Source organism: Ambystoma mexicanum, chromosome 9, assembly GCF_040938575.1.
Source record: "Ambystoma mexicanum isolate Mex_15411 chromosome 9, UKY_AmexF1_1, whole genome shotgun sequence".
Classification (NCBI taxonomy): Eukaryota; Metazoa; Chordata; class Amphibia; order Caudata; family Ambystomatidae; genus Ambystoma; species Ambystoma mexicanum.
In genome coordinates this window covers 233,416,443-233,430,759 of record NC_090931.1, presented here as the reverse complement: position 1 = coordinate 233,430,759, position 14,317 = coordinate 233,416,443, and the positions used below count along the sequence as shown (strand labels likewise).

The 14,317-nt window shown below is 41.9% G+C and overlaps 1 protein-coding gene across 1 annotated transcript in view; it reads right to left on the bottom strand.

Moving 5' to 3' along the window:
- Positions 1-205: 205 nt before the first annotated feature.
- The window catches only part of LOC138487900 (NXPE family member 4-like), a 459,230-nt gene continuing 445,118 nt past the window's right edge, over positions 206-14,317 (bottom strand). The window contains exon 6 of the mRNA XM_069614526.1: positions 206-3,940. Coding sequence (XP_069470627.1) covers positions 3,399-3,940 — 542 coding nt within the window. The 3' untranslated portion in view covers positions 206-3,398. The remainder of the gene's footprint in view (positions 3,941-14,317) is intronic.

The following is a 14,317-nucleotide window of genomic DNA, read 5'->3' as shown; positions in this document are numbered from 1 at the left end:
CGACACAGAGCTCCTAGAAACGAATCATCACACAGTCCCCAGGGCACTTCTGGTCGGCACACATTAACACAGCAGCAAAGATATCTTACCTTTTCTTTCTCTCCCCATTGACATAACTCGCCCTCACTCTCTAAGTTTCTGGAGACCATGCAAATAGCAGTGTGCATGGTTTAAATCCCAGTAACATAACAGAATACATAAGGTCTCCAAAATGTGTTTTTCTTTATTGACAACGTTCAGTTAAGATGTATATTTCTTAATTCCAATTTTCAATATTGATCACATTTGTAGTCTATAATACATATAGTTAAAACAAATAAAATACATTTAAGATTTATATAATGGCATATTTTTCACAAGAAGTGAAGCATGGAAACATTTTAATTCCACTTTGATAGTCTAGAGCAACACTGCATCCTCCCTGTACCTTTTCACAGGCTAGTTTTATCAGAGACATTTTTCTCTGTGTTCTACATATTCTTTCTTCAAAGAAGCACATATAAAGGTTTGCAGTTTGGAACACCCACCAACCTGGTGGTCAATTCTTCGATTTGAAAAATTGATTCTCATATGTAAAAGAAAATGTCTGGTTTGGAAGAGCAATTTCTAAGTACCACACACTTGGTGAGGTCCCTTTTCTTTCTAGGCTTATAACATAACTACTATTACTCCTTGCTGTGGTATACGTACATACCGTGAACGCACATCATGGTCGCATTATGATCATGACGAAAGTGTATATTGTCTCTCAGCTAAACTATGTAACTGATATCTTGTAGGCATGTTTCAGCTTAAACAGCCAAAAGGTTTAGAAAGGCGGTTCAACTGCATCATTATGTAATTTAGGTCAAATGTAGAACACCAGTGTCCGAGGGATTTTCCAATTAAGCAACTCATTCTTTTGCACCAAATAATATCCTTGCTTCTTGCCACCTCAGTCAGATATTTAATCTAAGCAGTTTTACTGAAAATTATCTGCAAACAAATCATAATCCCACAATAGAAACACCTCATGGAACTAGAGTAAACCAGAGTTCAGTCTGAATCAAATAATCTCTCTCCAGAAGTAACCCCAGAGTTACTCCCAGCAGTTTTTTGTGAACTGACCCACTGCTGTTTATTATTTTCATATGAAATTAATATTATTCCAGGGTGCGCCAAAACCAGGAATCTAAACACGTGGGTCTACTGAAAACATGGCAGGAAAATGATTGCCGGTCACTGTTGCCATTCATATTATAAGAGGGACCCCTCCCCACAATGGTTGAACACTACCCTGAGATTTCCAACAGGCATGCTGAGTAAGAAACCTGAACCCTTTGAAAAAGCCAATTGCCTACTGTGCGCTTAAATTGAAGAATGCGTTCTAATGAGCTTAGTATCCCGCTATAACTGTGGGCCTGCTGATCATTCATGGATAAAATATTGGAAATGTGTAAAAAAAATCTTTGCACAGCCTTCACCCCTATCAAATCATGGGTACTGTAATCTTGTCCTAATTAGATCTCACATTCCATAGTGTTCTACATGCAGCCCCCAAGCGCTGCATGAAGCACTGTGCTGCTCCCTGCAGCCAGATCCATGCTATGTCAAATGCCCACAAACTACATAAGAACTATAAGCATCTTGTTGCTACATTTGCAGAGAAATACATTTTATTTTCTATACTTTTTATTGAACAATTGTAGAAAAACACAAAGTTTGGCAGCATTTAGAAAAGGTAACATCCTGTATTTCCTGTGGCTCTGGGAAATAATGTTGAATTAATACCTTCCTTGGTGTATAAACTGAATAATCTTGCAAAACACTACAAGAAGCTTGTAAACCAATTTCCTCATTTCAGCAGATTGCCACTTGTCAATTATGAGATTTTGCTTTTAGAATTGTGAGACTATATTTTGGGCACATACACTTTTGACTGCATTAACAATATTTCTGACTATATGTGTAAAGTTCTATGATTATATTTAGGAATTGAATCCCTTAAAGATACAAGGTAAATTAGTGAGAACTTGTGAAACTACCAAAACATGGTTTTCCATTGGTGTTAAAAGCATCAGGACTGAAGGTGTTAAACAATGCTATACACTTTCCTGCGCCTTTCGAGATATAGCACACATCATACTACTCCCCCCTTCTGCACCACATGTTCTAGATAAGGGGTCTCCATCCCTCAGCAATAGCAGGTTTTCAGGATATCCGTGAGTGTGTAAATCGCTGCCCCTTTTGAGTCACGTGTATTTTGTGAGGTTAACCTGAAATCAGTGGATTTAGCTTCTGAAGACAGGCCTGGGGTGTCCTTTTCTAGATATTCCTATTTTCTTATTTTTCTTCTGCAGCCTGGAGAACCCGGGCGATGTTCTCCCACCTTTTCACCTGAACCATTCAGTCTATTGTGTCACATAAACTATAGACCATTGTTTCAGGAGGAAAGTCACCCTCGGAGTTGGAGACCGGACTTCCTGAGATCTTGACATTCACAAATCTCCTTACACAATATTGGTGGGTCTATGCCACCATTGTCTTTCCTTGACATCTCTACTCTCTCTACTCTGTGCGCCTCCATATTTATCAGAGTTTTTTCTTCTGCCCATTAGTGACCCTGGGCTCCTCCTTAACCACGTCCCAAAATCTCCTGCTCGCCATTGGCTTATAAAGGCGGGTCAGCCACTGACCCCCACCCATTCCCCTGTGCCTTCCTCACCATCCCTCATGCTCCCTTTTGCCTGTCAGTCTAAATGTCCTCACCCATTCCCCTTTTCTACTCTACTGGCATCCAAGCAGTTGCCTGCACCATTGTCTGCCGCTGCTTCAACTTCCTGCTTGCGCCCAAATCTGAATCCGGAACAGTGAAATGTTTTACCTGCTGGCATGAGTAGAGCATCCTTTCAAAATAAATGGATCTTCGTGCTGGCAGCTTGGCCTAGGATTTCTTGCTTCTTCAGCTCATTTAGCATTAGGTGTATGCATAAAACAAAATATGATATGATAAATCGAAGAATGCCAAGCACACATCTGTGTCCTGTTGTATACTAGCTAATACAAAGCCTTGGTGTTCAGGAAGGATTTGAAGCAGCTATGTTAATTACACGGTCCAATGAAATCGTAAGCATAGAGGAGTCTACTTTTGTAGCTAGGATCTTATAACCACAGGTGTGCCAAAGGGCCTTCTTTTCTTGGAAGAGTCTTTTCTGTGTACATTACTCAATGGACCTTATTTTTTCTCAATCAGGCGCAGAGAAAGAAGAGAAGGAAAAGACAGCGGGAGAGGAGGCTGCCAAAAAAGGCAACCAATCTTGTGCATACGTCACATAAGCATTCCACATTACCTGTGTGGAAAGCACCCATATGAGAAGGGACACGTTTTTCTCGGCACATTCACTTTTCTTTCATTATGTTTAACATGAATAGGTGAAAGTCATGCTCATAAGGTTCTCAAGAACATTTAATGGTGGATGGACGGTCTCTGTAGCCATGGCAATGGTTATGTCAAAGGCGTCCACAAAACCAACATTTACACCCTTAAACACCTCCTTGAGCACAAGATGCTGGCAATATCCATGGAAGTCGCCTAATCGCTCCACCAGAGTGGTAGTATCCCTGGTATTATCCGTCTTGATGATGACTTTGGCATCTGGGCTTCGGGTGAGCAGGCGTTCTATGGCCTTGCGAATATTGAGTGCTCTTTTGATGTACAGCTGGAGAGGATACTGTCGGAAGTGTTGTGAAAGGGTGATGACAAAGATGGTGTTGGAGCCGCCCTGTTCATCAATTTGTCGACTGGTATATTTGTCTTCTTTAAACAAATAGAACATAAAACTTTCACATGGAAAGCCATGCCTTTTGTATGACACCATAACGTCCCTGTCCATATTGAAGGCTAAAAGGGTTTTTTCCCATGAACTCCAGCCACCTTCATGATATTGAAAATACTTAACAACTGAGGACAATAAAAAGAAAAGTGATGATAAAAACGTTAATTAAATAGAAATATGCATTGTGAATAGCAAGAACGATACATGCATGTAAACATGTTACCAATGTAATAATTGTCACAGTGTTTTATTGCTAATACTTTGTAAAGAACTTCTTTTAATGTTCATTATACGTATCCGGTTCATGTACAAATGTGTTTATGTTTAACATTTTGACTGAATTTTGAAATAGGCAACATAGTGAAAATAAACAAATTCAAACAATGTTGTATTCATTAAAATATAAAGATATTCCTTACTACTACCCCGCAAAAAGCTTTGGCAAAAAGGCAGAGGAATCTAAACATCAATAAAAGTCGTTATGAAATAGATCTCCAGCAGTTTAAGGGACACGGTTTGGAAATCAAGAAGACAACCCACTCCAGAATAAAGACAATCCTGCACATTTAGTTTCAAAAATAATATTCTACAGCAAAATTAAACTGTCAAAAACCTGTGAAGTTTTCAAGAACATCAAAGCAGTGTGAATGAAAATTGAAGATCAATTCATTCATTGCCAATTAATTTCTCAGCATGGATCTCATTAGAAAATGTCATTGCAAAAATCATTTCCAAGCATAGAAGTCAAAAATACATAATACAGTGACACAGTAAATTATCCTAATGATCACTTCTTAAAAATCCCCCTGTATGAAGTGACTAGTGACTTCTTGGTCAGGATCTCTAGATCAACTGTGTCACCCACCCCCCATAACCTTCACATGGGATTTGTATTTATTGTTGTTTATAAAGCACTTTCACCAAAGCAGTGAAGATATTTATACAAAACAGTACAATTCCTCAGTAATTGATGACTTTGCTTCAGGATCGGAAAAGGAAAATGAGGGATTGCTTAATAGATATTAGAACAATGCCCTAATGGAGAGTGGGAGCAAATTCCATTGTTATGAAGCTAGGGTGAAAAATAGTGAACATGGTTTTGAGTGCAGGGAGGATAGCGGACAGCCAAAAAGAATTGTGAGTGAGAACGAAGAACAACTGAGTTATGGTACCAACAAATCGGAGAAGAAAAACATGATGGAGCAAGGTAGTGAAGACAGCTGAAAACAAAACATAAGACATGAAACAGTAATCTAGCTTTGAAAGACAACAAATGGAGAGTAATGAGGAGCAGCTGAACTAGAGTTGCGTGGAACGAAAACAGATTAGACGAATCGAAGAGTTGAAGCTAGAGCAGAGAAAGGGAAGTGGATAGGCTGGAAGACCAGGCTCCATCCTGAAGGAATTTGATGCAGCACATTGTGGGAGGCCTAGAAGGGACTTTAAAATGATATTCTTGTGGACTGTCAGGCACTAGCGGATGAACTGGCCACTGTCACAGTGGAGTCCTTAAGTAAAATGCTGTATGGAGCAGTTGGAGGAAAAGAAGCCAGAACAGCAGACTAACAATGGAGTCCATGACTTCAAGGATGATATGGCCAATGGAGGAAAAGCAGAAGGATAATCAGCATCACCACGCCATACTGGCCAAGAAGCCAGCAAAATAAGAACCACTGGGATATCACTGAGCCTCAGTGGGCACATGGGTTCCCAATCAGACCAGTGAACCATGGAGAGCAAGCTGTAGAACAGTGAGCTGCCAGGAAGAGGGAGTGGGGAGAGCGCCCCGCCAAAGGGAGGGCACAAAACCAACTAATCAAATAAAAGAATGATGCAAAGGGAGAATTTAAGGACCCCAGCCCACCAGGCTAAGTTGTTGTTCTTTTATTCATTCATGAAGACACAAGAGAGAAGGTAGTAGGGCAGTACACCTGGTCCTATTGAGGACATAGTAGCCCTGAACTACAAAGAGTGATGCCATTGATAGTAATTCAATCCCTTTATAAGGAGCACTCAGAGGAAACCCATAAGCAAGCAAGTCTACTTTTCCTGTGCTGATGATATAAACAATGAAATGATCATTGAAGCATGAAATGTGGTCCCATATTGTTAATCCCAAAAATGATGTCAGAGTGGGTTTATACAATGACATGTAAGCCCTCATAAAGACCTGAATGGAAGGACAACAACAACTCTAACAATAAGTGATAGGAGAGGTGCAGTATAGCTCAGAGTTTGAAAATGCTGAGAGTTATTTAGCTCCTGCTTCCACCCCAAGAGAGCCTGGTTAACTTGCCACCAACAGATACCAGGAGCTACATTTGGCTCTCCAGGCCAACTGCTGCCATACAAACATACCCACGTCACATTAACTTTGTGTGTTTTGGAATGCGTATAAAGACGCATTTAAACACATATAGAAGACGTATTAAGCAGCATGAATTATATATAATGGACAAAAGATAAAAATGTGTATCTCGTGTACAAGTCATATTTACGGCATGCTTTGTACTCGCTCCTGTCTCCCAAGAGGTATCTTCTGCTTACTGGGTGATGCCAGACATCTAGGAGTTGGTTTCAGCTCCTGCTTATCAAATCTTAACTTCAAACCCTATAGCTATCTAGGGGAGGTGTGGTTACTCATGTGCAAAGGTCTGGATGTAAAAGTAAACAGAATTTATACACATATGGGAGGGGCCAAATAGAGCCTAAAATGTTTTTTTAAATGTTTTAATTAGCATATGGTTTATTACAAATCTTTGCCATGTTACGTAATTAGAAACATATATTTAACAGTTCAACTTATACAGCCATAATGCATTTGAGCTGAGACCTAGAAATTAGGAAGGTTCACTACAATTCCGATTTACATCAGTTTTGAGGACTTTAGCCATGCACACATGTCATCTTTATGGCTTTATCATCCTACAACACTTCACCTAGAAATCATTAGATGTCTACTTATCTGCTGTAAACCCGGCTACACATAATGACTGAGGACCAACATACAGCGTAAACTGATCAATGCTAGAATATTTGAACACAAACAATTTGATGTGACTAAATCGTGGGATCTTCCTTCAAAAAATACATTAAAATTATCACAAAGCATAAATAGGCACCATGGCACTAGACATATTGCTTAACACACAAAAAGTCACAGACTTATTTCAACCAACCCCTATGAATTATAAAGGGAAAAATACTTTTTCTCTTTATACAAACATATACTTGGCTGACAACAATTGCCTGCCAGGCTATCATCCCTAAACATGTCCATTCAAGGTGCACATACCAGCTCATTCAATAAAGTATGTTTATTATTTTTCTGCCTAGTGTCGACATAATATTAATATTTGATCACCACTAAAGACGCAATTGTGGAATATTTATCTGAGTTCTCTGAGTATAGTTAACGACTAAAGACAGCTATTGATTGATTGATTGATATTTTATTTCTATCGCGCTCATACACAAGTGTTTCAGAGCGCGACCAGGCAGGGAAAGGGAACAGGGGAGAACAAAAACAACGATCTTACTAGGCCCAGTGAAATTGAGAACGTGCAAGTGCAGGGTAGAGGGAGAAGGGGGAGAAGTGCATGGAAGGGGGAACAAAAGGAGAGTGCGGAGCGAGAAGGAAAAAAAATAATAATAATAAAATAATAAATAAAAAGGCAACAAACAATTGGAGTGCAGCCAGTAAGTGGCAAGTGCTGGGTTTATGGCAGCAGGCCGTGTAGGTATGAAAGTGCAGGAAGAAAAGGGGAGGGCTGTATGGGTACAGATACAGACCCCTGTGCAGGGGGTGGCCCGGAGGCAGTTTGTGAAGGTGGCAAGATGAGCAGGTACCTGGGCCCAGAGGACAGAGGGTGGCCAGGTGCATGGTGCTGAGGGAGAGTAGAATCAACAGGGGAGAAGGTAGGAGAAGGCGGAAGCAAAGAGGAAGGTTTTGAGGTGCTTCCGGAACGGGAGATGGTTCTCCTCAAGTTTTCGAGTGGCAGGGAGGCTGTTCCAGAGGGAGGCCCACGCCGAAGACAGAGATCTACCCCCAGCTCGTTTCTTTGAGAAACGACTTACCTTGAGACATCTATACATCTAGAGGGAAAATAAATAAAGATACATATTTTGTTTGATTTCATTTTTTTACAAAATGGTTAAGGTTAAACCAACAAAATGATAATGTAACATAATAAACATTGCCAATGTATTAAAAAAATATATTATATTAAAATCAAATATCATGGTAACCTTAACTCCCCCTGTTGGTATGGTATGGTATTGTTTATTTATATAGCGTCAATACACAGGCAAGTGTTTCAAAGCGCTCAAGGACGGTGGGAACACGGGATAAAACAGCAGTCATTCAGAGCCCTTGAAAATCTGAGACGATAATAGTCTGCACAGGCAGAGTAAATGCATAAAAAAATACATTTAACAGTATGGGATATAGCAATTAGGCCTGACAGCGATTCTGCAATTTTAACAGTACAATTAGGGGTGAAGAAAGGGGAGAAACAGACAGACGATCTTCAAGTGTGGTGCGTACGGATCGTGCAAGTGCACAGAGGGTCACAGGGAGGGGAGGATCAAGTGCAACCGGTCAGTTGAGACTGGGGTAAATGCACAGAAATCCACTCTCTTGGCTTAATTTCTCAGTTCATTGAGTGTGGGTGGGGTGTAGTGCCCTGAGGCAAGTAGGAGAGAGGACTGGCGGGGGTGCTGGGGCCAGTGAGACTCTGAGGTACACTAGGCAGCCAGTCAGCATGCTGTAGGCAATAGGTGGGAGGGAGGGAAAGGACAGAGAACTAGGTTAGCAGGCTAGCGGGAGAGAGAAGGATGAGGAGAACAGGAAGGTCTTGAGGAGTATCCGGAATTTCAGGACATCTGGTTCAAGATGTAGGGCGGCAGGGAGGCTATTCCAGAGGGAGGCAACTGCTGGGGATAAGGATCTCCCACCAAATCTCTGCTTGGAGAACCAGCTCACTCACAGAAGGCTGGAGGCAGATGAGCAGAGGGCTCATGAGGGACAGTATTTAGGTAGGCAGCATTGAAGGTAGGTGGGTCCCAGGCTCCAGAAATCCCTGTGAACAATTCAAAGAGTCTTGAACTTGATCCTTGCAGCCACGGGGAGCCAGTGAAGGGATTTCAGCGCCTGAGAGATGCAGTCCCTGGGCTTGAGGCCAAGGATACATTTTGCGGTTCTGTTCTGGATGAGTTGCAGAGGGCGCAGGGCAGAAGAAGGGATGTTGAGGAAGAGGTTGTTGCAATAGTCCAGCCTTGAGAGAACCAGGGCTTTTGAGACAGTCAGCCTCTGGGGGAAAGTGAGAAAGTGTACAGTACCTCTGAGGAGGTGTAGCTGATAGTTAGACTTTTTTAGTGATGTCTGAAATGTGAGAGGAGAAGGAGAGCAAATATGACCCCAAGGTTTCTTGCTTCACAGGTGGGTGCAACTGCAGGGCCAAGGGAGGCCGGCCAGAGTGAAAGTGGGAAAGCGGGAGCAGGGGTCCCAATGTGAACAATCTCAGTCTTAGTGGCATTGAGGCAGAGGTCGTTTGCAGCACACCATGACTGAATAGCGGACAGACAGTCATATATGAGCAAGGAGGAGTAGGAGGCGGCTGAGGGTAACCTGAAAGAGAGTTGCGTGTCATCCGCATAGCACTGGAAGTTAGAGGTGAAGGTGGCAATCACCCGTGCCAGGGCAGCCATATAGGCATTGAAGAACCAGGGGGATAGGTTAGATCCGTGGGGAATGCCACAGGTTGAGAGAGTGGGAATCGAGTGAAAGGCTCAGAGTTCCACCTGGGGTGGGCAGTCGGAGAGGAAGGAGGTTAACCATGCCAGAGCCTGACCTGTGATTCCCAGGGTGTTACAGAGACGTGTGATCAGGATGTTGTGATTAACCGTGTCGAAGGCAAAGGAGAGTTCAAGGAGAATGAGGATAGATGGGGTGTTAGTGTCAAGATTTGAGAGCAGGTCTTCGCAGGTGTTCAGAAGAGGAGTTTCCGTGCCTCTGGATGCTCTAAAGCCAGATTGATGGTCATAGAAGCAACCAATAGATTCAGTGTGTAGGGTCAGCTGAGAGATAGCCAGTTTCTTCATGAGTTTGCCCAGGAAGGGAGTGATGGAGATAGGGTGGTAGTTTGCCAGAACGGAGGGGTTTGCAGAGGGTTTTTGAGCAGAGAGTGCAGAAAGGGAGTGCTTCAGTGCAGTTGGGAAAACTCCAGGGGAGAATGAGAGATTGCAGAGTTCAGCCAAGGCTGGGGCCAGGGAGTCAATATTGTCTTTAATGGTTTTTGAGGGGCAGAGGTCCACCTCTTTAGATGAAGTCTTCATAGATTGGACCTGTCTGGTAACCTCATCTGATGTGACAGGTGAGAGAGAAGAGAGGGTAAGTGGAGGGGAGGACAAGGGAGACTCCGGTGTTGGTGTATCATGTGGTGTGGAAGAGATGTTTGAAAGGATGTCTTGGGTTTTTGTGGTGAAGTGTTCAGCCGGGGCCAAGTAAAGGTCCTGTGTGGGTGTGACAGAAGAAGATGCAGCTGCAGGATTGGCCAGCTCCTTGCAGACTTTGAAGAGTTTGGCCGTGTTGTTTTGATACCGCGAAGATGCAGGCTTGAATAAAGACTCTTTTCTTGGTCCGGATCCACAGTCGATAGTGCCTTTGAAGGAGGCGGCAGGACAGTTTGTCAGACTATTCGCCTGACGCATTTCCTTTCCGCTCAGCTACCCTACACTTGCATTTAAGGGCAGCCAGGTCGGAGTCATAACAAGAGTTGCACTTTTTGGAGGGCTTCAGTAGGACCCTCATGACAGGGGCAAGAGTTTCAAGGGTGTTGGCGATAGAGAGATTGAGGTTAGCGAGGGCTGTGTCAGTGTGGGAGTCAGCAGAGGGAGTAGGCGGAGGAGTGTAGGAGGAGGCAAAAGCAGCCACTGTCACTTTTATCATGGGTCTGGTAACTTTGAAGCCCAGTGGCTGTGCCGGATGTATTGCTGCGAGAGGAGAGGAGAGCTTAAGGTGTGTGTGGGGCCAGAAGAAAGGACAGAAAGGGCGCGAGTGTTGCAAAGGTTGCGGAAAGGACCTGAGGAGTCCGGAGAGTCCAGATGGATGTTCAGATCACCCATCAGGAGGAGTTGAGAGGAGGAGGAGAGTAGGGAGGAGACCAGGTCAGCCCATTCCGAGTGGAAGAGAGTTGACTGACCTGATGGCCGATAGAAGGTGGCCATAATGAGAGAAGATTTTGGGGATAGTGAAAGTCTGCAAACTAGGCACTCGAAGTCTGCAAACTAGGCCTGAGTTAGGATGATGGACACAGGTATCTATTCTGGTAAGAATAGATACCTGTGTCTTGGTTTCAATGTATTTCATTCTGTTCTTGGTTTGTATTTCACTCTGTTCTTGGTTTCAATGTATTGCTTTTACTATGAAATGTATATAGTGAAAGTAATGTAATGTGTTGTGTGAATATTTGTTTGCGTTTAACAAAAATGTTAAACTTTAATATTTATGTTTTTAGTGTGTATTACATCTGTACTGCTTTTATTAGCATTTACATTTTGTCTCATTTAATAAATACATGTTTCTGTTATATTAATCATTGACTAAATTATATATTTGCAATGGTTACATGTGTTTTGTAAATTTATATTTCAATTGAATGCATGATATTTACATGTGTATGCATATTTTGTCATTTTAAATGAATGGTTACTTTACTTTTATTATTTAAAAAAGTTATGTGTATTTTAGTTTTAATTGCACTTTTTGGGGACTCCTGCTTGTGTATTATAATTTCAATTTATTATATGGTAATGTTGTATTACAAAATCATATTATACTTTAACAATTATTATAGGTGCACATTTAATCCACATTTTAATATTTGTAAATTGTGTACAATAGCTTGTTGTGAGTGTTTAACTATTTTGCAAAAAAATAAAATTCTAAAAATTCCAACTTTGTTATGGTTATGTGATTGTTTTTGATTTGTAATGTACATAATCCCCTTAACTGTGTACATTTTGTATAAATGCTGTACATTCATTCTCAATGTGTAATGTACACTCGGCATGCTCATGTACATATTGTATAAATGCTGTACATTTCTTTTGAGCAGGTGTAATTTACATCCTTTACATGTCCGTGTACATTTTGCATAGAAGCTACAGAGTTTGTGGTAAGAGGGTGTGCTGTAGGAGCACGTGTTGTAGGAGCGCATGTTGACGGAGCATTTGTCATATTGTATGTTGTAGGTACACATGTCGTGGGAGAAGTTTTACAGTTCATGAATTATGCAATTACATCTGAAAACTGACATGAACGTCAGCCCTGAATTTGATGTGAGTTTTCAGAAGATGCTGTGGCGTAATGTATGAACTGAGAAACCCATACATTCTTGGCACACTGTGTTTGAAAACGCCAGTTCATTCTGGGCAGCACGATTTAAAAAAATCAAACGCCTAACCTGACCTGTTCTATGTGAGAAGTTCCCCGCCTAGCAAAACAAAAACTAGGGATGGACGCTAAAGTCCAAATTAAAGCACTTTAGTCTGAATCCTATCCAGCTAACTGCCCAGTCTGAATCCTATCCAGCTAACTGGCCCTACCCCTATAGAAAAAACACCGAAATAAAAGAAGGATAAAGGGGAGGCTTTGTACACTAGCCTCAACAAGGTTTCTGCCTGGACCAGTTTGTACTTGACTTGTTTTCAGTCTTCCAAAGTTCTTTTCCCTAGCAGTATATTCTTTTCAGTCTTGGTATCAAAATTAAGAGTTGCAGTGTCTCCTTTTGAAAAAGAAAGCTGTTTCTTGATGCAATTATACCTTTCCTCCAGGATTGATTGGGAAAACACACAAAAAGAACATTTCTGTCTTTTCCTCCTTCAAGACTCTAGCACTCCCCAAAGTTCTGTAGTTCTCAGACAGCTTCTTTTCTTTCACACAAGTTATTTTGGATAGGGTGTGATCTGCTCTGGTTATTCAAAGTTGTGCAATATTTATGGCTTTCTTAACTTTAATCCAATTGTTTATATCTCATTCTTTCCCCCTTTCACAGGGTATTTGCACACTTGGCTTTCTCAGGCTCTCATAACCTGGATAGGTTCCCCAGCTATTATTCACAATGTTTGTACCTTGTAGCAGTATGTCTTCCGTTGAGCTTCTCAGGCTCTCAAAACCTCTCTGGCTTTCTCCGTGCCTACGTATCTCAGTAGCTACAGTCCAATGTTCACAGAGTTTGGGGATCCGTGCTCCCTCATATGGTCCGCTCTCAGCGACTGTTACCAGCCTGCCGGGCTACCACCGGTCCTTTGTGGTCACGCTACCAGAAGAGACGAGTGTCTTTCTATGTCTGCTCCCGATCCGACCTGGGCTGCTATGTCTAATAGAAGGCCAACCTGTAGGTATTCGTTTGGTGTTTCGCTCCCTCTCCTTGCTTCCGCTGGCTCTGCACCCCAGCATGGCTCCGCCCCAACACAATGTCAATACTGTGAAAGCTAGCACCTGCATAGCAGTCCTACTACCTCTGTAGGGGTCTTCCTTTGCATTAAAATCCATCCTATTCTTATACAAGTCACAGAAACAATTTGAACATGTCCTTGTTTGTTGACCAGGGAATTCAGGTTGTGTTCAGCATTACCTGCAGCCAAGCGAGGTAAAGAAGGATCTTTGTAAAATACCATGGTTGCAGGAGATATACAAGTCTTTTCCATATTCATATATGCAGACAAGGTGGTTTGGGTGGGGAGTTCCATTCTGGAATGGGAGGCCTTGTCCCCATGATGGGAGTCACTCCCAGTGATGTCCCACTTGCCCAGACCCCTAAAGAGGGCCTTGCATGTAGGTGGCTCCCCTCTGAGTAGAAGGGACGAATTGTCCAGATTCATCACAATAGACGCATTTAAAAGGTTAACTCAAAATTGGCCAGGTTCATTTTCAAAAAGTTTTTCAGTTCACCATTTCCTGATGAATCCTAGGCGCATGTGAAATGTTGCAAAAATCGAAGCAAACAATTTTGAGATATTTGACCCAAAAAAATTGTTTTTCCTATGGGAATACTCCATTTTAAAAGCTGTTGAAAAAGGTTATCAAAGTCATGTTATAAACTGTGAAGTTGCTAATGTACAATTCTGAAATTGTGCATGCACAGGTGGCTGCCTCGACATATTACTGACAAATATTTTCAGATGTTTTCATGCAAGGGTTTGAAGGTTATTCCTAAATGTTATTTTCTAACACTCTATAGAGACTTTGACATAAACGGTATTATCCATTGCACTAGCACAACGGCATAGTGTATTTAGTGTATATATAGCTGAGGAAGTCAAACCCAGCTGGCTCTCTCCTTGTTTTGTTAGGGAAAGGAGAAGTGAATTTGACCATTCCAAGGAGGATACTCCTTATTGTGACTGCTAAATATTTCCAAGCCAGATGCGTAGATCAGTTTTGATGACCGTATGTGAAAAGTTATCAATAATTCTCTCAGACTAAGACAGTTGTTTAC